This window comes from Amblyraja radiata, chromosome 1 (assembly GCF_010909765.2).
Source record: "Amblyraja radiata isolate CabotCenter1 chromosome 1, sAmbRad1.1.pri, whole genome shotgun sequence".
In the NCBI taxonomy this organism is placed as follows: Eukaryota; Metazoa; Chordata; class Chondrichthyes; order Rajiformes; family Rajidae; genus Amblyraja; species Amblyraja radiata.
The window spans coordinates 163,935,925-163,961,750 of NC_045956.1; the positions used below are offsets into that span (position 1 = coordinate 163,935,925).

Consider the following 25,826-nt stretch of genomic DNA (forward strand, 5'->3'; position numbering starts at 1 on the left):
CAGGAAAGGGATAGTTTTTCATTTGGGAAGACTAAAACATAAACTAGCAAATACAATACAATACATTTCAATTTATTGTCATTTGGACCCCTTGAGGTCCAAACGAAATGCCGTTTCTGCAGCCATACATTACAAACAAATAGACCCAAGACACAACATAATTTACATAAACATCCATCACATTGCTGTGATGGAAGGCCAAAAAAACTTCTCTCTCCACTGCACTCTCCCCCCCGATGTCAGAGTCAAAGTCAAAGCCCCCGGCGGGCGATGGCGAATTGTCCCGCGGCCATTAAGGCCACGCCGGGTGATGCAAGGTCGCGCACCGGGTCTTGGTGTTAGAGCCCCCGGCGCGCGCTCGCAGTCCCGCAGCCATTCCAAGCCGCGCGGGGCGGTGATGTAAGGCCCCGCTCCAGGTGCTCTTCAACCCCGCAACTCGGGCGGGAGAAGTCGCCGTTGCGGAAGCCCCGAAAAGCGGTCTCCCTCCAAGGACCCGCGGGCTCCCGGTGTCACTGTCCGCCAGACCCGCAGTTGCAGCCTCCGAAGCTCCGGAGGTCGTGCCGCAGCAGCGTCCACCACCGCTCCAACCGTTCTGGACTCGGCCAGCTCCGCGACGGTGAGGTGAGTAGTCGGCACCACAGCCCCCGGTCTTCCTGTTGGAGGCCGCTCCTCGTTGCAGCCCCAACGACAACGGAGACCCGACAAAGAAAAGGTCGGGTCTCCCGTGCAGGGAGAGATTTAAAAGTTACCCCCTCCCCCCCACACCACCCCCACCCCCCCACACACATACCCCAACAAAAAATAACAAAAACTACATAAAAACATAGACATAAAATAATAAAAACGCAGACGGACTGCAGAGGCCGCTGCTGACGAAAGTCGCGCCGCCCACCAAATGGGACTAACTCAGATAAACACCTTGGTTGGCATGAATGAGTTACACTAAAGGGTCTGTTTCCATGCTGTATAACTCTGACTGACTTGGATGCTTCATAAATGGAACAAAGTTCACTTTTGTATGATTTGTTAATATGTCAAAGGAGCTGCTGCTTGATGAATTCACTCATTGCTAATATAACCAATCTTCCTCTATGTTTGAATAGATTAATTTTAACTAACAGGGCAAGTTGTATCATAATTTTCTTGAAAGATTACTGTTACCTATTTTACATTAGCTAAATCATTCTTTACTTTAATGTTTAGGATCACAAAACAGTTTTGCCAAATCTCTTCTGCAAGCTGAAACTGTACTCTGGAATCGTCTTCAACCTGGATGGAAATGGTTCATGGCTAAGCAGCAAGCAGATGACTCGTATTCCGATGCAGAGAGTGATGATCAATTGCTAACTTCAGACCATGAAAGCAGATGTTCTTCAAGGAGAATGCTTGAAGCGGAGCAGATTGTCTTTGAATTGGATAAGTGTTGCCAACTGCAACAAAGTTTAAAAGGTACCTTATTTCATGGTCATGTAAAATCATTACCCATGGATACTTTGAGCACTGCTGACTTTCAATATCATCAAGCCATATCAAACTTAGGAAACAATTATGCGAAGCTTAGGAAACTATTGGAATATAGATCTTGTATTCTTCTTAATAAAGCATATATTATGAGACTAAGGGGAGCATCTAACTTTGTAAGGAAACTGGAGCAATTGCTGATGCAAGAACAAGAAAAGTCCCTAAAAGTAAATGAACCCAGAGATCAGTCAAGTGTCACATCTGTGAAGGAACTTGGACAACTATGTGAAGAACTGAGATGCCATATAAGCCACTGGAAATGCTTAGAAGAAAAAATTAAGAATGATCCTTGGTTACGTTTTAAGCTGATGCATTTGAAGAAAATGTTTATTTGCATGAAGCGAACTTTGACTTGGTTGAGCATAAATGCTGTTTTACTCATGGAGCAATATATTTCCAAATTACTTTGTACGTTAGCATTCACTGACCCTCATAACATACCCTCAGAATTACTTTGGGAATTTTTTCGAGGTTTGGAAATATACAACGTTATTATAACGGAATCTAAAATACCTCAGTCATATCTTGAACTGAATCATTCTGTTGAAGGAATTAATATAAATGAATCTGATTTGCTGTATCAAAGAGTGAAAGGAACATTGTGTCAACAGGGAGAAAACTGGAAAATTGAACCATTCCTAATAGAGAGAGTATTGAAGGTTTTAGCTAATGAAAGAGGGAGCATTGCGGCCTCTTATTTTTATGATACCATCACGATGAATAAAACATTTCTTTCAACTGTGAACCATAATAATCTCAGTGCATTAGACTGGGAAAATATAAAGCTCTCATTTCTTAGCTTTGCAGATAATCGCAATATTTTTTGTGGTGATGAAACAAATGATATCTTGTGTCAACCAAAATTAGGAAACAGCCAACAAGAATTGAAACCTTGTAGTTGTAAGAGGTCCATTCAAAAGTTCTGCATGGAAGATGAAGTGCTTCTGAACAAAATTGTTGACAGTCTTGTTGCATCAAACATATTGTGGCAATATGTTCTGAATAGACCCAAGACGATTAAGCCACAGGAAATCAAAGCAGAAGACCTGCACTTGCAGCACAACATCTTTTCAGCAGAAGATAGCCCTCACCAAAGTTTAGAAACCAAACAGAATAATGAAATAACTGTAAATCCCTTGGTTTCCCCTCTCATGAGAAAATCTGTACATTGGCAGGACTACACACACTGCGAAGGAAAGGTTCTACTGTTTTCCAAATACAAATCATTGATGTGGAAAAACTTTGCAACTCACTTGCGTGATCAATTCTATTTCCAGCCACTGTTTGCTTCTGGTGGCTCTAAGCATTATGTTGGAAAGCTGGACCAGTGCAAGGCAGAAATCTCTGCGTTACTTATTCAAGTACTGCTTGAAGCATGTTATAAAGGTAAGCATGACCAAAATATATTGCTTTCAGTATATGCGTTTCTGGCTGATGCATTGTTGTACACAATGCCATTCTGCTTTTATATTACTTGATGTTTGCAAGACGTTTATAGTAATCAACCTTAAAAATAAAGGTATTGTAAAGTATTTTCAAAATGGCAACGAGGTTTATAATCTTGAACTGCAACTTCCTTTGTTTGAATGAAAATGATAACAAAGTGGTACAGCCATCTTAATGAACTAATAACGTACTATTTCTACAGAATGATACAAACATACAGCACAGATTGAGACAATTCACCATAATGTACTGTATTTGTACTAGATCATTTGAGGAAACTATTGCTCTTTCTCAATGGTTTTGCAAACCTTTCTTTTTCCCATGAATATTTATGCTTTTTTTTAAACAAATATGTTGAATCTCCTTCCATCAAATTAAGGGAAATTAGCTGCTTGTGTTGTAAAAATCTTACTGGTATCTCCTCTACCTCTTTTTTGTTGTCCAAGGAGTTACCTTCTCATTAAACAAATCCTAAATAGTATTAGCTTAAGACTTTGTATAATATCAGTCACTCGCATATCTTTGCAGTCCACTATTGGGATAAAGTACACTGACAGCCAAGGTTTGCCCTCCCACATATTCACTCTTCAGCAGGCAATAATAAAACAGATTAAATGTACATTTATCTTATTGGCCGTAGTATATTACAGATTATCTGTTGCATTTCCTTACATTATGTTTGTGGCTATATCATAAACAAATACATAATTGGATGTAAAGAGCTTGGGGTGACCTGAGCTCAAGAGAGGGTGCTCCATGAATGCAAGTCTTTCCTTTACATTTTGTAATGAGTAGTCTCTGTTGAGTGACATTTTCCCCAGGCATGTCTCAATCTACATGGTTGTACACCATATTTATTTGATCTGAATTCCAAATTTTGTTCAGAATTTTAGCCACCTGTACACTTGAGAAAGGTTACATTGCTATACACATCAAACTCACTCGTTAAGGTGCATTACAACAATGAATTCTTGCAGGACTCCTCCACTTGTCACATTGAAATCTATTGCTATTGGATGAATGCTAGTAAGATGTAGAATCTATGTATTACAAAAAGGGGAATTTAGTGAGTAAGGGAATTCTGTGAAATTGTGGTGATGGTGGGGAAGAGGTATTGCTCAGCATTTTAAAAGGAATACTCAGAGTTAAATTAATAACAAAGTAATAATTATGTTATCAATGTAGCCAGTACAAGAGCATGGAATCAAAATGCTGACCTTGTTGGATTTCAATTTTTCTAATAAATAGATCCAATCTAATTCTGTGTAAAGCACATTCTTGGCCATATGGGAAATCCAGGATACTTCTTGAATCCTGGATAACCATGTTCAGGAAGTGATGGATACAAGAAGATCAAGATGGGGCAGGTATCGTCAGCAGGGATCAAGTGCATCCCTGGAGGAGTTTGGGAACTGAGTATGATAATAAGAAGAAGGGTAAGCCATTTAGAATGGAGATGAGGAAAAACTTTTTCACACAGAGTGTCGTGAGCCTGTGGAATTCTCTGCCTCAGAAGGTGGTGGAGGCCGGTTCTCTTTAAAGAGAGAGTTAGATAGAGCTTTTAAAGATAGCGGAGTTGGGGGATATGGAGAGAAGGCAGGAACGGGGTACTGATTGTGCATTGAATGGCGGTGCTGACTCGAAAGGCCGAATGGCCTACTCCTGCACCTATTGTCTATTGTTTATCATACTAAAAAAGGAAATCGGGAGAGCAAAAAGGGGACAGGACTCTGGCAGATAATATTAAGGATAATCCCAAGAAATTTCATGCACATAAAGGGGGAAAAGGTAACTAGCGAGAGAATATGGCCCCTCAGGAATTAAAGCGGTCAATTCTGCATGGAGCCACAGGAGGCAGCCAAGGTCCTTAGAGTATTTCTCCTCTGTTTTTCCGTGAAGAAAGACTCGGAGAAGGCCCTGATGGCTGATTGCAAGGAGTTGGGGAAGTGATCTAATGAGCAGAATCCCAAGTTTAGTATTTTCCATCTACACAGGGTCAGGAGCAATATCCTTTCAAAGAAATTTGCATGTGTTGTTGGTTATGGTTTAATACAGTTTGGCAAGAACAGAGATGCTTACAGGAATTTAGGAACGAAGAAGGGAAACAGTATATGTGGCATCATGTTCAGCATAGACATTGTGGGCTGAAGGGTCTGTTCTTGTGCTGTACTGCTCTTTTCTTTAAGTAAATAATTAATAAATTACCACTGGGAGGCAATGGAATGAGCTTGGAAGGGAGAGGAAGCTAAAGCAAGGGGAAAAAATGTCAGTGCTGAATTGTTTATGCTTAAATATAAGTATTCTAATGAATAAAGGTGATGAACTGAGGGTACAGATGAGGGTATGACAGTCTGAAATCCCTGTAACTAGGGATGTTCATTTTTGTTAAAGATACTGTACAGCATGGGACTAGGCTCGTCAGCCCACCGAGCCCACACTGATCATCGATTACTTGTTCACACTAGTTCTATCTTATCTCGTCTTCTTGTTCACTACCTATACATTGGGGCATTTACAGAAACCAATTAACCTACAAATCCCCATGTCTTTGTCTGCCACTCCTGTTCAGTTTTAAGTATTGTTTAAAAAATGGACAAAACATTTAGCCATTACTAAAATGGTAAAGGACCACTGTACTCTATTACCAAAATGTAATGAAGGCAGAACTCTCACCAAAATGTAAGTGTCTGGATGAGCATTTGAAGAATCATATCTTGCAAGGCAAGGAACGAGATTCACCTAAAGTCATTAGTTGGCTCCATGGATGACTGCCTTGGAGCCATAAATTTCTATGATCACCTATCATAAATGATGATCTCTCTCATAATAGCCAATTACATGGGTCTTCTCTGATTTGAAGTAAAGTATCAATATTCAAAACGTAGCTCAAACTGTCACCATTCATCGTTTTGTCATTTCATCAAAATGAAACTCGAGTGTAGTTCATGAGGCAAGACTTCTACTGTGAAAATGATCCTGGGTTTCTCTGTAAATTGACCATTCGTCCAGAGAATGCCATTGGCAATTATTTTAAATAACAATTTCGATCTTTCCAGTCAATTAATTCAAAAATAGGAAGATTCTGAATTATCCCATTAATAATTGGATTATTTAAGCCTTTTTTCAGTATATTAAAAGTTACCAAAACTTTTCTGAGCTAATACATTTGTGAGTTAGTGACGTGTAATGCACCTCATATTTATTTCAAAATTAGAATTATATTATGTTAGGTCTTTTAACTAATTAGCTCTCAAATGGCTTGGAATCAAACATTTGTCTAAGGAGTCTGTGTGGAATTCCATAAGAGCAATCTATCTGGTTGTAATTTTCTAGTTCATAAGTTAGAGGAGCAAGAATTAGGCCATTCGGCCCATTCAGTCTACTCTGCCTTTCAATCCTGGCTGATCTATCTTTCCCTCTCAATCCCATTCTCCTGCCTTCGCCCCATAACCCCTGACAACATATATCACGAGTATCATCACTTTTAGGAGTACCTTTACTCAATGCCAGCAAAATCATATACCATTTTATGATTCAAGTCTTTTTTCAATTAACCCTAATTATTTTCCAACTTGTTTCTTTAAGATTTTTTTAATTTAAAAATTCTTCCTCATAATCCTCTTTTATTGGATTTAAAAATTACATTCAACATTTCTAAAAATAGTTATACATCCTAATTTCTATTCTCTCCATATTTATTCATGTTGGTGAACCATTTTGCCTTGACAATACTTTTTCTTTTAAGCGATTGCAATTTCACCTTTCCATGAACCATCCATGGGACCTGCACGAATTGCTTGCAGAGAAATTCAATTTGCCACTACATTATTGCACGTGAAATCAACTATTCTCAGCTGAGGCTCTAAAATAGGCTGCAGTGTTCCATTAGCTGTGAAGGACGAATTGATTGCTAACCAATTATTCCTTTTGGATTGAGTTTTGGTAACGGCGGCAAATTTGAGAAATACTTTATTTATAAAATTTAAATACTTTATTAAATAATAGTATAGAGAACTGAACTGAACAGGTACAAGTTGTGGGAAAGGGAAGGCTTTGAATATGTTGATATAAGGGCAGAGCTGGGAGAGGTACTACCCCTCAGCGCAAGAGACGGGTTGTAAATTATTTAAAAGAAAAGTTGAATGTAATTACGCTGGTATGCTTATCATAGGTTATAAATGTCTTTGAAGGGGATTTGAACTTAATCTAACAAAACCAAAATAAAATCTAAATACGACATCCACTAGTAATTATTTGGATATCCTGATGAAAAAATTGCTTTATGATTGAGACTTTCTTAGATCTAGTTAAACACAGCTTCTCAAAAAATGTGCTAATATTTATGGATTTCAAAATAATACTTCATTAGATGTGAATGAGTGTAGGTACTAGCACAGCAAATGGTCGGTCCCTGGGGTGTGTCGAAGAACAGAGAGATCTCAGGGTGCAAGTACATAGTTTAATGAAAATGGCAATACAGTACAGTACAGGATTGAGTACAGGGTTTAATATGTCATGTTACAGCTGTAAGATCACATTTGGAGTACTGAGTACAGTTCTGATTACCTTGCTTGTGTTTAAGAAGGAACTGCATATGCTGGAAAATCGAAGGTATACAAAAATGCTGGAGAAACTCAGCGTCTATGGAGCGAAGGAAATAGGCAACGTTTCGGGTCGAAACCCTTCTTCAGACTGATGGGGGGTGGGGGTGGGAGGGCGGGGAGAAGAAAGGAAAAGAGGAGGAGGAGCCCAAGGGCTGAGGGAGAGATAGGAAGGGGAGGAGACAGCAAGGGTTAACAAAATTGGGAGAATTCAATGTTCATGCCACCAGGATGCAGACTCCCCAAGCGGAATATGAGGTGCTGTTCCTCCAATTTCCGGTGGTGCTCTCTCTGGCCATGGAGGAGACACAGGACAGAGAGGTCGGATACGGAATGGGAGGGGGAGTTGAAGTGCTGAACCACCGGGAGGTCAGGTTGGTTAATGCGGACCGAGCAGAGGTGTTCGGCGAAACGATCGCCAAGACTCCGCTTGGTCTCACCAATGTAGATCAGCTGACATCTAGAGCAGCGGATGCAATAGATGAGGTTGGAGGAGATGCAGGTGAACCTCTGTCGCACCTGGAACGACTGCTTGGGTCCTTGAATGGAGTCGAGGGGGGAGGTAAAGCGACAAGTGTAGCATCTCGCGGTTGCAAGGGAAAGTGCCCGGGGAGGGGGTGGTACGGGAGGGAAGGGAAGAATTGACAAGGGAGTTGTGGAGGGAGTGGTCTTTGCGGAAAGCAGACATGGGGGGAGATGGGAAGATGTGGCGAGTGGTGGGGTCACGTTGGAGGTGGCGAAACTGACGGAGGATTACTTGTTGTATGTGACGGCTAGTGGGGTGAAAGGTGAGGACTAGGGGGACTCTGCCTTTGTTGCGAGTGGGGGGATGGAGGTCATTCAAATGGAAGAAGGTGTAAAAAAAGATTTACATGGATGTTACCAGCTCCGAAGAATTTGAGTTATAAGGAGAGGCTGAATGGATGAGGACATTTTACTTGGGAGTGTAGGAGACTGAGGGATGAACTTATAGAGGTTTCTAAAATCACGAGGGGCAGTCTTTTACTTAGGACAGAGAAGTCAAAAGCTGGAAGGCATGGATTTTAGGTGAGGGGAAAGATATAAAAGGGATTCAAAAGGCAACTTTTGCCACTGAGTGGGATGTGTGTGTATATAAAACAAGCCACCAAAGGAAGTGAGAGATGGTGATTACAGTTATGACGTTTAAAAGACATTTGGATAGGCATATGGAAAGGAAAGGTTTGGAGACATGAGCCAGATGAAGGAATTTGGTATTAGTTTGATTAATCAATTTCATTGGTATTGTCAAGCTGGGCCGATGTGCTTGTTTTTGTGCTGTATAGCTCTATGACTCTAGTGGCACTATTGTTACTGCAACCACGAAGAAATGCATTAAAGATCCTCCCTAGGTTACGGCAGGGTTCTATTCTGTTGAATGGTTTGTACCCTGGACAGCTTGCAAGTTGGATAAGCAGCAATGAACCAAATTCTCATACTGCAGAAGATGCATACAATCCTGCAATAATGACAAATTCATCCCATCAATTTCCCAAACACTCATTTGTATGTACAGGTTATACATATGTCAGGTATTCATAACCTGAAGTGGACCTGTGCAGAAATTAAATCTCATCAAATGCTTATTCTTAGATGGTGTGAAAATCAACAATATTTTTGAGGGGGTGGGATAAGAAGAACATGTGAATCACTGTGCCGCAAGAAGCAAGATGTGTTGCTTTATGTCTGAATAGTTCAGAATCTGATGGTAAAGGTTAAAATAAATTTGCCCTTCAATGAAATGTCACTTGTGTGGACTGATAGCCATTATTATTCATCTGATTTAGCAGTAAATTTCAGTTGTGATATAATGAATAGCTTTTCCCTACGACCTTGAATTGGTTTCAATAATCCTCAAGGTTTTAATGGTGTGAATTATTCTTTCATCTCCTTCTTAATGTTCTGCTTTGAACATGCGAGAGAAACATTTTTCTCTCACAGATATGTTAAATATTAATATTGTTTATTCAGGAAAATAACGAAACAATGTTAGAACACCGCTCTCAACAGCAAAGAAAAATAACTTAGAAACATAGAAAATAGGTGCAGGAGGAGACCATTCGGCCCATCGAGCCAGTACCGCCATTCATTGTGATCATGGCTGATCGTCCCCAATCAATAACCCGTGACTGCCTTCTCCCAATATCCCTTGATTCCACTAGCCCCTAGAGCTCTATCTAACTCTCTCTTAAATCCATCCAGTGATTTGGCCTCCACTGCCCTCTGTGGCAGGGAATTACACAAATTCACAACTCTCTGGGTGAAAACGTTTTTTCTCACCTCAGTCTTAAATGGCTTCCCCTTTATTCTAAGACTGTGGCCCCCTGGTTCTGGACTTGCCCAACATTGGGAAAATTTTGCCTGCATCTAGCTTGCCCAGTCCTTTTATAATTTTATATGTTTCTATAAGATCTCCCCTCATCCTTCTAAACTCCTGTGAATACAAGCCTAGTCTTTTCAATCTTTCCTCATATGACAGTCCCGCCATCCCAGGGATCAATCTCGTGAACCTATGCTGCATTGCCTCAGTCACAAGGATGTCCTTCCTCAAATTAGGAGACCAAAACTGTAGACAATACTCCAGATGTGGTCTTACCCGAGCCCTATACAATGGCAAGGAAACAGGCCATTTGACCCAATGACAGTCAATGCCGACCACAATATCTGTCTATGCGAATCCCATTCACGTACAGCACAGGAACAGGCCATTCTGCCTACATTGTCAGTGCTGAACATGATGCCAATACCAACTCTTACCTGTCTGTACATAATCCATATCTTCCATTCCCTGCAGTTCCCTGTGCCTATCCAAAATCTTTTAAATTCAATTATTATAACTAGCTCCACCACCATCCCTTGCAGTGCGTTACTGGCACTCACCACCTTCTGTGTAAAAATAACTTTGCCTTTAAGCTTTACCTCTCTAACCCTAAACCGCATACGAAGAATAGATCAGGTAGATGCACAGAGTCTCATGCCCTGAAATGGGGCAACTATGTATAAACACTGCTGTAATTTCTACATGGTGAAACCAAAATGTATAAAAATGGCCTTTGTTAAAATCTGACAATGTGCGCTTTAATCACATATGATTTTTTTTCTATTACAAATCTCAAATTGTGGAGTACAAAGGGAAATAAATAGACAATATGTGCAGGAGTAGGCCATTCGAGCCAGCACCGCCATTCATTGTAATCAGCTGCTATGATTAATGTGTCAAACTGGTTGCAGTTTTCTGATCTACATCTTAATGTGTCAAAGACTGTCTGTATGTTTTTCTCCAAAAAGGCAAGTACTGATGGAGATCCTGATGTGTTTGTACATGGAACAAAACTTAAAATTGTACATGAGTTTAAATATTTAGGAATCGTGATCGATTCACAGCTCTGCTTCAAACAACAGGTGAAAAGAACAGTAAATTTAATAAAATTTAATTTGTCCAACTTTAGATATATTAGAAATAATTTAACTATTGATTCAGCCAAACTATATTTTAATGCAATGATTGTGCCATACATGACCTACTGTATAACAACTTGGTCACTGGCATGTAAGTCCACACTAAAGCCTGTTGAAATTGCTTATAAACAAGCCCTAAAAACTCTTGACAAAAAGCCCAGAATGTACCATCACTGTAGCATCCTGAAGAAATTTATTCTGCTGAGCTGGGAAAATGTAATAAAATATTCGGACTCGATTTTGGTTTACAAAATCTTCCGTGGACTAGCCCCATCTCCGTTAAAGGACTTCATAAAGAAAAATACAAATAGGTCGACAAGAGCAGCCTCCAGGGGTGATTGTATAGTCCCGTTTAGGAAAAGTGTCTTTGGGCAGTCAGTATTTTCATATCGAGCGTCGCAGACCTGGAACGCGATACCATGCGTCATACGGGATCTGCCAACCCTTACCTCATTTACCAAACATCTAACAACATGGTTGCTGCAAAATCAAAATTGCAATCATAATCTACCTTAAAAATATCCTATGGTACTCTTTTAATGCTACTTTTTTACTTTATTGTTTGTATTGTTTTGTTTTTGTCTTTTGTTTTGTCTTTTTTCTTATTGAATGATTGTGTTGTGATGTGTTTACCATGTTTACCAGCGGGACTAAAGATGGAAATTAGCTACTGGCTACAATCTTGCGTATTACATGTAAATGTTTATTAATATGCACTGTCCCCTAAATAAATAAATTACAATTACAATTACAATCCCCAATCAGTACCCTGTTCCTGCCTTCTCCCCATCTAGAGCCCTATCTAGCTCTCTCATGAAAATATCCAGAGAACCGGCCTCCACTGCCCTCTGAGGCAGAGAATTCCACAGACGCACAACTCTCTGTGAGAAAAAGTGTTTCCTCATCTCTGTTCTAAATGGCTTACCCCTTATTCTTAAACTGTGGCCCCTGGTTCTGGACCCCCGGTTCTGGACCCCCAACATCAGGAACATGTTTCCTGCCTCTAGCATGTCCAAACCCTTAATAATCTTATATGTTTCAATAAGATATCCTCTCATCCTTCTAAACTCCAGAGTACATGATGGGCCTTTGTCCCAAACATTATGGAGTGCACTAAATTTCAATCATGGTTTAATGAATAGCTTTTCTTTGTAACAGATTTATGGATTATTGAAACCAATATGGTATGAATTATGTGGTATGAACTTTGTCTCTCAATCTTGTGACTGAACATTAAGAAATGTGCACAAGAGCAGGAATTTAAAAATATTTTGTAATCTGAATATTCATTACCGTTTTTAGGATGCTTCTATCATCTTTTTTGATTAGTACTATGGCTATAATTGAGGTTTAGAGATTAGATTAGATTAGATTTATTTTATTGTCATTCAGACCTTTCGGTCTGAACGAAATGTTGTTGCCTGCAGCCATACATGTAATAATAACAACACACAATAAACACAAATTAACATCCACCACAGTGAGTTCACCAAGCACCTCCTCACTGTGATGGAGGCAAAAGTCTTAGAGTTACTGTCTCTTCCCTCCTCTTCTCCCTCTGAGCCGAGGCGATACCCCACCGGGCGATGGTATCAGTCCCGCGGTTCAAGCTCCGCGGCCCGGGGGTGGTCGAAGCTGCCGCCCTCCAGTCCAGCGGACGCAGCTGTTGCAACGGGAGCTCCGGAAAACAGGCACCAGCCTGTGACCTGCGAGCTCCCGACTATGTCGTTCACTGGCCCGCGGCCGAGCCCCGGATCCAGGTCAACGCCGCCTCAGCCGCCGGAGCACCGTCTCCGCCCCGCACCGGGTCGCCCACACGGCAGCGTCTCAGCCCCGCACCGGGCTGCCCCCACGGGAGCGCCTTCCAGCCGGGAGCCGGTCCGCCCTCACCGGAGCACCTTCCAGCCAGTAGCCAGGCCACCCACACGGCAGCGTCTCAGCCCCGCACCGGGCTGCCCCCACGGGAGCGCCTTCCAGCCGGGACCCAGGCCACTCACACGGGAGCGCCTTCCAGCCGGTAGCCGTGCCGCCCGCACGGGAGTGTCTCAGCCCCGCACCATCCGCCCTCACCGGAGCGCCGAGTCGAGCCGCTGCCCGGACGTCGCCACAGCTCAAAGACGGCCAGCCTCGCGTTGGTGAGTCCTGGCTGGCTCTACCTCCGGACCCTCGAGGTGGGTCGCAGGTTGGAGGCCGCCAGCTCCGCCATTAGGCCTCAGCGCAGACGGGGGAAGAGAAAGGGGATACGACAAAAAAGTCGCATTCCCCCGAAGGGAGAGACAGCAAGCCCTGTTTCACCCTCCCCCCACATACATAACACCACCTAATCAAAAAATTGACTAAACTAGACCAAAAAAACAACACAAAAAAGTAAAAACAGACAGACTGCAGGCGAGCCGCAGCCGTATCACAGCGCCGCCACTTCCGGAAGGGAAGACTAAGTTTCAGTTTGAACTCAACCAGAGACCGTGAAGAGTATAGAGACGTTCTTTTGTTCTCACTAGTCAAAGGTCAAAGGTCAAAAACTTTATTTGCCATTTGTGCTTACACACATAGGAACTCTTGTGCGGTTGTTCAGAGAGTCATGTCAAGTCAAATTAAAAATTAAAAAGACACACAGAAGACACATAATCTATAAAAACATATACTACTCTAGAAATAAAAAAAGAAAGTGCCTAAAACCCTATATAAAGGGGAAAGTGAGAGCATTGTAACTTGCACAAACCCTATATCAGGACATCAGTTCTGTTTCACTAGTGTTTCTGTTGCAATGTTTCTCCAGTTTGGAATTGAACATCGTATGGTAAAATATGGTTCTATGACCTTATTTCAATATCATCTAATAGAAAAAACCTATCAGATTAACAGGAATTTTTTTTGTGGTCTGATGTTCTGAGGTGCACAACTTCTATCAGAGATTGTTGGATATCACGTGGTTCAGTTGCACATTCAATTCATTTGATGATAAAGTAGCCCTCATTAGCTGATCAAAACCTGAATAATATCCATACTTGGGTTCACAGAATGACGTCCACACAAGTCTAATGGGGATTTTAAAAAAACGTGTTAATGTAGAAGTACTAACTCAATAGTAGCAAATTAAATATGCACTCTCAGAAGGGATTTCATAAAGTAACACACAGACTCTCAGTCAAGGCAAAAACCTATGAGATTAAAGGAAAAGTGTTTGTAATTCATTCATTCACCAGAAGCAGAGGGTGGAAGGAATGTTTGTCAGACAAGAAGAGATATGCAGTGATGTTCCATTATCATATCTGCCAACTGTGGCAGCACATACCAGGCGTCCATGCCATTCGTGTAATAAGATTTGCCCTGCACATCACCTTTAAATGTTGATCCCTCTCAGATTCAGATTCAGATTCAATCTTTATTGTCATTGTGCAGTGTACAGTACAGAGACAACGAAATGCAGTTAGCATCTCACCCAGAAGAGCGAACATAGAATAATGAACAGTAATATATATATATGTACATACAGTAGCAGTAGTGCAATTTTTCTGGGGGGGAAGGAGTGTCCGGGGGGGGGGGGGGGGTGACTGGCAAACACCAAGGTGCAGAGTTAAGTAGTGTAACAGCCGCAGGGAAGAAGCTGTTTCTGAACCTGCTGGTCTGGCAACGGAGAGACCTGTAGCGCCTCCCGGATGGGAGGAAGGTAAACAGTCTGTGGCTGGGGTGATAGCAGTCCTTGACGATGCTGCGCGCCCTTCGCAGACATCACTTGCTTTGGACAGACTCAATGGAGGGAAGTGAGGAACCTGTGATGCGTTGGGCAATTTTCACCACCCTCTGCAGTGCTTTCCGGTCAGAGACAGATCAGTTGCCATACCATACTGTGAAACAGTTGGTAAGGATGCTCTCGATGGTGCAGCGGTAGAAGTTCACCAGAATCTGAGGAGACAGATGGACCTTCTTTAGTCTCCTCAGGAAGAAGAGACGCTGGTGAGCCTTCTTGACCAGAGTTGAGGTATTGTGGGTCCAAGAGAGGTCATCAGAGATGTTGACCCCCAGAAACCTGAAGCTGGAAACACGTTCCACCTCCATCCCGTTAATATGGATGGGGGTGTGCGTGCCGCTCCTCGACCTTCTGAAGTCCACAATGAGTTCCTTGGTCTTCTTGGAGTTAAGGGCCAGGTTGTTGTCAGCGCACCATGCTGCTAGGAGCTGGACCCCCTCCCTATAGGCCGACTCATCGTTGTCGCTGATGAGGCCAATCACCGTTGTATCATCTGCATACTTGATGATGGTGTTAGTACCATATACAGGTGTGCAGTCGTAGGTGAAGAGGGAGTAGAGGAGGGGGCTCAGCACACAGCCCTGTGGAACGCCGGTGTTCAGGGTGAGGGTTGAAGAGGTGTGGTTGTCGGACCTAACAGACTGGGGTCTGCTAGTTAGAAAGTCCAGTATCCAGTTGCAGAGGGAGGGGTCGATGCCCAGGTCGCTGAGTTTGGTGATCAGTTTGGAAGGGATAATGGTGTTAAATGCTGAGCTATAGTCGCTAAACAGCATTCTCACGTAGGTGTCTCTGTTGTCGAGGTGGGAGAGGGCGGAGTGAAGTGCCGTTGAGATGGCATCCTCTGTACTCCTGTTCTTGCGGTAGGCGAACTGATAGGGATCCAATGTGGGGGGTAGGCACCTTAAAGCTATGCCCTCTAGTTCATGACATTTAACCCCCAAAACAAAAGTTTCTGACTGTCTACCCTATCTATGCCTCTCGTAATTTTCTCTCCTTCTATCCAGTCTCCCCTCAATCCCTGATGTCCAGAGAAAACAATCCAAGTTTGTCCAACCGCTCCTTATAGTCAATATCCTCCCATCCAAGCAGCATTCTGGTAAACCTCCTGTACTCTCTCCAAAGCCTCCACAATTTTCCTGTAATGGGTCTACTGGAACTGCACACAATACTCCAACTGTGGCCTAACTTATAAAGCTGCAATATAACTGCCTGACTGTTATACTCAACACTCCAACCAATGAAGGCATGCATACCATATGCCTTCTTTACCACTCCATCAACATGTGTTGCATTAACTGTATACTTTCCCCTTACATTCAAACTCCCAAAGTGCAGCAACTCACACTTGCTGGGATTAAACACCACCTGCCATTTCTCTGCCCGTTTCTGTAGCTGATCTATGTCCCGCTGTATATTTTGACATCCCCCTTCCCAGTCTGCAACTTCACCAATTAGTGTTGACTGCAAACCCTGATCAACCCATCTAGATTTATGTCCAAGTTATTTACATATAACACAAACAACAGAGGTCCCAGCCTAGATCCCTGTGAAACTCCACTGGTCACAGTCCTCTAGCCTGAATAACACCATATCCCTCTGCATTCTGTGAATGCCAATACTGAATCCAAATGACCCATCATGATCCCATGCATCTTAATCTTCTGGATCAGCCTACCATGAGGGATTTTATCAAATGCATGTAGAAACCTTCACTGCCCTTTCCTCATCGATCACCTTCATCACCATGACCTCCCACGGACATGCAGAACTGAGAATGATTTGCTCCATTCCTGTGGACTATCCTGCAATATTCTTGTCCTTATTAAAAGGGGTTATCATATTTTCCTGACATGTGTCCGTCCCTTCTCGTAAGGTAAACATCTGGTCAGAAAAAAAAATTATTCACCTGGAAATTTGGAGACACAAGAGACTGCAGATGCTGGAATCTTGTGCAAAAAACAAACTGCTGATGGGACTCAGCAGGTCAGGCAGCATCTGTGGAGGAGAAGGGACCGACCCAAATGGCCATGTGCTCATTTGCCTCCGCAGAGGGCCCCCGCCCCCCTCTGCCTGACCTACTTTGATTTTTGCTAATATTTTACCTTCTTGCCATTGCTGAATTTTGCAGCTGTCAAATGAAATTGTTGCAAAACCACAGGTTTTTCATGCAGCAAGGATAGGCAGTTTGGCCTAACATGTCCATGTCAATCATCAAATACGGATCTAAAGTAATCCTTTTCTCGAGCATTGACCCATTGTCTTCTACCCTATCAATGACAGGTATATTTTTGCGGACCGCAGTCAGACCCTCGCCCCCCTCAGCCTGCTCTTTCCCAAGCAAAACAAACCCAATCTATGCAGACTGTCATCACAAGTGAAACAATCTGTCCCAGCAGCATCTTGCTGAGTCGCCTCCGCATGTTCTTCCTATAGTGTGGCAATCAGAACATAACATGCATCACCTCATATTTATCAGAATTAAATTCTACATGCTCGTACCATGCCCATCTTACCAACTCACTGATATCATCCTGTAGCTGAAGACAACCCTCGAATTATGTAATACTCGGCAGGTGGGTCTCATAGAGACAGGGCATCTTGGTGAATAACTCAGCGGGACAGGCAGCATGTCTGGAGAGAAGGAATGGGAGACTTTTCAGGTCGAGACCCTTCTGCAGACAGACAAATTTACATGCCATCTACATACTTACTAATCATACCTCCTCCATTATCATACAATTTGTTAACATACGTAACTTACTGTAGATTAACCATAATTAGTCTGCCTTTACTATATCTATCACCACACATATTATGCATCCTGCATATTCCATATGCAGTCTAGTCCGGATATTCATCCCTACCCCGGACTATTGATACAGCACTTCACCATCTCACAGTCAGACTTGATGCTGACCACGGAGACGATAGCATGTAATGTTTCCTCCGCTTGTGTTACAATAAAGACAATGAGTTGTTACTCCTGTGTATGGGTCTAATGACACAACATGGTGTCAGAAGTGGGATGGAAGTTTGCTTGCGCGGTCGGGATGGTACGGAGGTGGCGCTGGTTCATTCACAGGCAGAATGTGCTGTCTATTACTTCTGTAGGTGCCGCCATCGGCATTGACCAGATATAAACGTGGTTCGGGAGCAGTTCCAGATATTACATCGAGACAATCGTGACCATTTTCTGTTTGCAGACGGACTACTTGTCCCTTGGTTAGTGGTGGAAATGATCTGCTCGTTTTGTCATACCATCTTTTTTGAACCTCACGTTTTTGTTGTAGCTTGGACTGGATTTCGGATGGTGTGCGAACTTCTGGCTCTAATGTCTGTTTTGCCACAGCTAGTGTGGCTCGGGTCTGTCTTGACATCAGGCGCTGGGCGGGTGAACCCAACACAGGATCACGGGAGATGTTGCGCAGGTTGAGCAAGTCTTGGAAAATGTCGGATCCTGCTCTGTGGGATCGTTCCATCCCTTGTTTGGCACTCCTGACAGCACATTCAGCCAGCTTGTTTGTGGGTATTTGGGGCTACTGGTGATATGATGAAAGTTCCAGCGTGTAGCAAAGTCTTTGAAGTACTGGCTGATAAATTGACCGCCGTTGTCGGAAAGTAGTTGATAGGGAGCCCCGTGGACAGAGAAGTGGCGTGAACCGTACACGTGCAGGTGCACGTGCAAGCTGAACCCAAAGTACCAGGATTATGTTTGAACTGCCTTCGGTGTTATTCCCTTCAGCTTACTTATATTTACCATGTAATCAGTGGTACATAAAATTTGCATGTGATTATCATATCTATTTTATTATGGGTTAATTCCTAAAGAGGATGTAGATTAACCATATTAGTCTGCCTTTACTATATCTATCACCACACATATTATGCATGCTGCACATCCCATATATAGTCCAGTCCGAATCTTCATCCCTCCCCCAGACTATTGATACTGCACTTCATCAGCTCACAGTCACACTTGATGCTGACTACGGAGACGATAGCATGTAATGTTTCCTCGGCTTGTGTTACAATAAAGACTATGAATTGTTACTCCTGTGTATGGGTCTCATGACACAACACTTACAAATTTCTACAGATGTATCATAGGAAGCATTTAGCTGGATGCATCATAGTTTGGTATGGCAACTGCCAAGGCTACAAGAAATTGCAGAGTTGTGCAGAGAAAATCATTTTTTACACGGAGAGTGGTGAATCTGTGGAATTCTCTGCCACAGAAGGTAGTTGAGGCCAGTTCATTGGCTATATTTAGGAGGGAGTTAGATGTGGCCCTTGTGGCTAAAGGGATCAGGGGGTATGGAGAGAAGGCAGGGATGGGATACTGAGTTGGATGATCAGCCATGATCATATCAAATGGCGGTGCAGGCTCGAAGGGCCGAACGGCCTACTCCTGCACCTATTTTCTGTTTCTATGTTTCTAACCCAGTCGATCATACAAATGAGCCTCCCCACCTTTGGCTCCATTTATACTTCACGCTGCCTCAGGAAAGCAGCTAACATAATCGAAGACCACTCACACCCCACTTCTTTCAGGCAGAAATGTAAAAAACCCAAAAACAGACTTCTTGTATGCTAGGGATGAATTCCCAGTCTTTCAATTCACCTCATTGTGGCCCAGGTATGTTTTAAAAATCGCACTTTGTCTGTAGCTGTAACACTATATTCTGCACTCTTTCTTTTTCTCTCTTGCATTGTCTGATATACTCTTGCTTGGCATGATTCACCTGGATAGCATGCCAAAACGAAGTTTTTCTCTATCTCAGTGCAAATGATAAAAAAATAAACCATTACTAACAATAGGAGTCCCACCATTGATACCTGTGGTATACCATTAAACATATGCTTTCAATCACAGAAACAGCTCTCCACAATCATCCTCTGCCTCTATTACCACGTTAATTTTGGAATCCAATTAACCAACTTGCCCTGGATTGAATGGATTCTAATATTTCGGTCCAGTTTCCCCTGTGGGATCTTATCAAAATTCTTACTGAATTTCATGACATGAGCCATTAATAATGTTGTTGGTTCTTTTAAAATCTTACTCAAATTGGTCAGATAGGATCTCCCACTAAAAAAAGTCATGCTGAGTACCTTTGATTAATTCTCTGCCCGTCCAAGTGAAGATTAATAATGTCCCTCAGAGTTTTTTCCAATTACATCCCTACTGCGGATGGTAGACCCACAGACCTGTAATTACCTAATGATAAGTCTGGTTCTTTGGGGAAAGCACTAAATTGGGATAAGGCAGGTTGCAACACATTAGGCAGGAGCAGCTGTTCTTCAATAAGTCCACATCAGGTATGTGGAAATTATTTAAAAAAACCCAGCTGATCAGAGTTCATGACTGGCATGTTCCAGTAAGAAGGAAAGTTAAGGATGGTGAGGGAAGGGAATCTTGTCTGACCAAAGATGTTGTAAAGTTTGCTCAAAGAAAAGGAAGCATATGTATGATTGAGGGAGCTGAAATCAGAAAGAAAGTAAGAACGAGCTCAAGCAGGCAATTAGATAGGCCAATGGAGCCATGAAATGTCATTGGTAAATCAGATTAAAGAACATCTCAAGGCTTTTTATACATACATTCAAAAGCAAGAGGAAAACTTGGGAGATGGTAGGACCAGGAAGGAATTTATGCATGGAGTCAGAGGATTTCAGCGAGGTACCATATGGGAACTTTACATCTGTGTTCACCAAGGAGAATGTAGAGGATAGTCAGATCAGTGAGGGGTAGCCTGATATGCTAATTTGAGATTATTAAGGAGATTATCAATAAGGTGTTGGGTCTCTTGAAAAGTATTAAGATTGGAAACATCTCAAGGGTCTGATGGTATCTATCCCATGCAAGAGAGATTGGAGGGGCTTTGACAAGCATCTTTGTATTCTCTCTAGCCAGAGATGAGATCATGGAGTAGCCAATACTACTTTGTTTTAGGTGGGAAATAGAGATAATCCAGGAAATTATATGATAGTGATCCTTGTGTTGGCTTTACTCACATTTGGAAGAAATTACGGACAGTCAGCATGGCTTTGTCAGTGATAGGTCATGTTTACTAACTTGATTGAGTTTGTTGAGGTGATGACAAAGGTGATCGATGAGGGATAGCATAGTGTGTTATTCGTCTGGATTTTAGTCTGGATAAAATCCCTCATGATAGGCTGATCCAGAACATTAAAATGATTGGGATTAATGTGGCATCATGTTCGTTCTAGAAATTATGGACCAATGGGTCTGTTTCTGTGTTGTACTGTTTTATGGTAAACACAAAAAGCTGGACAGGCAGCATCTCTGGAGAGAAGGAATTGGTGACGTTTCGGGTTGAGACCCTTTCACTGTTGTACTGTTTTATGTTCTTAACAGTAATTGCTTTATAATAGAGATGTTTCTTAAATCTAATTAAAAGCAGCTTCTCAATAATTTTGCTAATATTTTATGTATCACATTCAATAGAGATAATTATTCCAGGAATGAATAGGTTAACATATGATGAGCATTTGACGGCACTGGGCCTATATTCACTGGAGTTTAGAAGAATGAGGGGGGACCTCATTGAAACGTACAGAATATTGAAAGACTTGGATAGAATGGACGTGGAGAGGTTGTTTCAACGTGGGAGAGTGTAGGACTAGAGATCATAGCCTCAGAATTAAAGGACATTCCTTTAGGAAGGAGATGAGGAGGAATTTATTTGGTCAGAGGGTGGTGAATCTGTGGATTATTTGCCGTAGAAGGCAGTGGCGGCCAAGTTGATAGATATACTTATGGCAGAGATAGATCGATTCTCAATTAGTATGGATGTCAGAGGTTATGGGGAGAAGGCAGGTGAATGGAGGGAGGGAGAGCTAAATCAGCCATGATTGAATGGCGGAGTAGACTTAATGGGCCGAATGGCCTAATTCTATCACTTATGATATTAGAATCCTTAACATGGTAACTGAAACTTAGGTCCACCAAGTAGGCACCAACGATCAAGCACCCTTTACATAACTGAATTATTCTCATTTTATTATCTTCACATTCTCCTCAACTCCATTCAGATCGTACTACGAAGCTATGCACTAGGGCCAATTTATAGGGGCCAGATGATCTAGCAACCTGTGTAGGAAGGAACTGCAGATGCTGATTTGCACTGAAGATAGACACAAAATGCTCAAGTAACTCAGCGGGACCGGCAGGATCTCTGGATAGAAGGAATTGATGACGTTTTGGGTTGAGACCCTTCTTCAGACCTACAGTCAAGGGAGAGGGTGACAGATAAGGAAGGGTAAGGTGTGAAAAAAAGACATCAAAGGGGATATAATGTTGCTGAACTTTCGTCGGAGAGAGGAGGAGAACTTCTTCACTGCCCCACTGTGAAATCTCCTCAAGGTATTCCTACTTTGAAGAAATTCTCCTTTTCTCTCTGACGAGAGTACTGCAACATTCTATCCCTTTTGATGTCTCGTTTTCACACATTACCCTTCCTTACCTCAGTGTCTCCCTCTCCCCTGATTCTCAGTCTGAAGAAGGGTCTCAACCCGAAACGTCACCCATTCCTATTCAGAGATGCTGTCTGTCCTGCTGAGTTACTCCAGCATTTTGTGTTTAATCTAGCTACCTGCATGTCCTTGGTTTGTGGAAAGAAAGCAGTACATCAGAGAGAAATTCATGGGATTCGTGCAAATTCCATTTAAACGACAGCAGGGGTCAGGGTTGACCTTAGGTTTGCTGAAGCTATAAGGCAGCATCAACAACAAAATATATATCATTTTTCATCTTCATGAATAATAAAGTATACTATGTTTATAAATGATTAAATTTGACTTCTGATTATTATAAGGTGTTTTTTACCCACATCTGTTAATCATTTGTTCTTCAAGAAAGACGAATTTATAGGATTTAGGACTCTGTGGACAGGATTTGGTGTTTAGCGTTCAGAATATTATTTGGCTCGATGGGAAACAAACTAGTTTGATTATTTCATTTGGCAGAGATTATACTCCTATGATCATTATTAACACATCGCTACACCATCTTGCATCTAATTTAGGGATGCTACTGTGGGCGGAATTGGCATTCTAAATTCAAGGTTGTAATAATGCATGATGTAGGAAGAAAGATTTAAACAGCAGCAAAAAAAAGCATTAGCGAAGTTGAAATTTACAGATTTCACCTAATCTGCTTGCATGGTTTCAGTAATGGAATTTGCTGAAGTATTTCAAGGAGTTTTTCTTTTGTGCAAGTGGCCTTCAAATGCTTGATTTTCTTTCTCTTTAGGAATTCTGCCAAGTGACTGTGAGCCATTTGTAAAGGATCTTTGTCTCTCCATGTGGTCACGGGTTGCTCTCGTTCATTGGGATCAAGGTACTAAAACTCGTGTAGAGGAGGGGATGTAAACATTAAAAGTGGAGCAATTGTAAATGTATTCAGTAATTATTAGTAGAATGAAGAATTGCACAGGTGGTGCAGAAAAAAGCACGTTGTAGTGACAAGTAGCAAAACAAATAATTGGGAACCTCTATTCTAAATAATGTCAAACCTTCTTTTAATATTTGACTTAATGCCTAATTTTTTGGACTTGCGTCCAGAGGTCTGGACTGCACAATTTGAATCACAGCAGAAAAGCTGTGGCATTTAAATTCAATTGTTTAAGTAAATTTGGAATAGAAAATGAACATTGGTAATGTTACCCACTTGTGTTATTATTTGTTATAAACACACATTTGATCTACCATCTTCAGCCAATCTACGATTCCCAATCCAATGTGGTCAATGCCCAGTAAGACATCCAGTTTTATGTGGCAATATATTGCAAATAAAAGCCACATCCCATGAATGAATAAATTAAAAATAACGTTATCAATAATGTTATCAGTAACGTTATCAGCAGATGAAAATCAGATTATTTAGATATATTAGCAACACAATTTTTTTTAAATTGGGGTTATAAAATAATTTTGCAGAATTTTTTAAACCCGGCGACAAAGTGGTGGATGTTTATGTTGAATTCTCTTGTGTTCTTTTTATTCGTGTGGCTGTATGGTAACTCAAATAGCACTGTACTAATGGGTGCATGTGACAATAAATGTGAACTTGAACACTGAAACCAAGGCTCGAACGATTGGCAAAAACAGGAAGACTAACCATATGAAACACACAAAGTGCTGGAGTAACTCAGCAGGCCAGGCAGGATCTGTGCTATTGGATAGGTGCCGTTTCCGGTTGGGACTCTTCTTTGGACTCATCATTCCCTCCACATATGCTGCCTGACTTGCTGAGTTCCTCCAGCACTTTATGTTCTTAAGATTCCAACATCTGCTGTTCCTGGTATTCCAACGATATTGTGCTTTTAAGCTTTTGAGATTGGACTCACAGAAACGTATGGCACAGAGGCGGATCCTGTAGGCCCACCTTTTTCATGCTGATAGCAATGCCTATCAATGCTCAACCCATTTGCCTGCATTAGCCCCGTATCCATCCAGTCTTTTAAAATCTAAGTACCTGTCTAAGTGGAATTATTTTATATGTTGCAGAAGTAATGATTTTAGGAGTAATGTTACAGGAGAACTGTGATATAATTGGATTATGGTGTAAAAATAATAACTTTTAGAATTCCCATTTACTTTTGGGATTTAAATGTTTCCAGGCTTAAGTATATTTTGACTGTGGATATTTATCAAGAAAGATCTGAAATAATTATTAATATATTAAGTAAATTTAAATATATTTAAATCTACAGTTAAATTGTCAGTGAATGCTATTTCTAAGATGTGGAATAAAATTGTTTGTGGTTTAATAGCCTTTTTTAAGTAAATAGTGTATGGTTTCACAGGTGTTCAGAACCAGCTATTTTACATAATTAAATAAATTTGTAAATGATAGGTAGCCTATTTGTAGCTTGCACTTCCCCATTCCACATGGCACATACAAGATAATGAGTCGGATGACAACTAAAAATTGTTAATTTCATTATCCTTTCCCTTATCTAGAGAGACTGAGTCAAATTGTACTGCTGACTCAGCTAAGATTAGGTAACTTTAATATGTCCTAGGAATTAGTGTGTGTGTGCGTGCGTGTGTGCTTTAATACAGTGCAGCATACTAGATCTTTGGAGATGTCCGCATTCTTTAGGAAACGGGTGTTCCCCTCTTCCATTATAGATGAGGCTCTCACTAGGGTCTCCTTGATATCCCGCAGCTCCGCTCTTGTTCCCCCATCCGTAACAAGGACAGAGTCCTCCTTGTCCCCACCTTCCATCCCATCGCATACAGCATATAATTCTCCAACACTTTCACCACCTCCAACGGGATCCCACTACTGGCCACATCTTCCCATTTCCACCCCTTTCTGCTTTCTGTAGAGACCGTTCCCTCCGCAACTCTCTGGTCGACTTATCCCTTCCCACCCAAACCACCACATCCCCAGGTACTTTCCCCTGCAACCGCAGGAGATGCAACACCTGTCCCTTTGCCTCCACCCTCGACTCCATCCAAGGACCCTGACAGTATTTTCAGGTGAGGCAGAGGTTCACTTGCACCTCTTCCAACCTCATCGCTTGTATCCGCTGTTCCAGGTGTCAACTTCTGTACATTGGCGAGACCAAGCGCAGGCTCGGTGATTGTTTCGCTGAACACCTCCGCTCAGTTGCTTTAACCTACCTGATCTCCCGGGGGCTCAGCACTTTAATTCCCCCTCCCATTCCCAATCTGACCTTTCTGTCCTGGGCCTCCTCCATTGTCAGAGTGAGGCCCAGCGCAAATTGGAGAAACAGCACCTCATATTTCACTTGGGTAGTTTATACCCCAGCGGTATGAGCATTGATTTCTCTAACTTCAAATAGCCCTTGCTTTCCCTCTCTCTCCAACCCCTCCCCCTTCCCAGTTCTCCCACCAGTCTTACTGTCTCCGACTACATTCTATCTCTGTCCCGCCCACTCCCCTGACATCAGTCTGAAGAAGGGTCTCGATCTGAAACGTCACCCATTCCTTCTCTCTAGAGATGCTGCCTGTCCCGCTGAGTTACTCCAGCATTTTGT

At 42.0% G+C, this 25,826-nt stretch overlaps 1 protein-coding gene across 5 annotated transcripts in view; it reads left to right on the forward strand.

Annotated features, from left to right (window-relative positions):
* Window positions 1–25,826, forward strand: part of ccdc142 (coiled-coil domain containing 142) — a 124,774-nt gene that overhangs the window by 34,072 nt on the left and 64,876 nt on the right. For 4 of the 5 annotated variants that reach the window (XM_033034658.1, XM_033034625.1, XM_033034632.1 and 1 more), the window contains 2 exons: window positions 1,204–2,907; window positions 23,069–23,155. In XM_033034658.1, the coding sequence (XP_032890549.1) occupies window positions 1,204–2,907; window positions 23,069–23,155 (1,791 nt within the window). The remainder of the gene's footprint in view (window positions 1–1,203; window positions 2,908–23,068; window positions 23,156–25,826) is intronic. The other variant, XM_033034639.1, reaches the window with a different exon arrangement.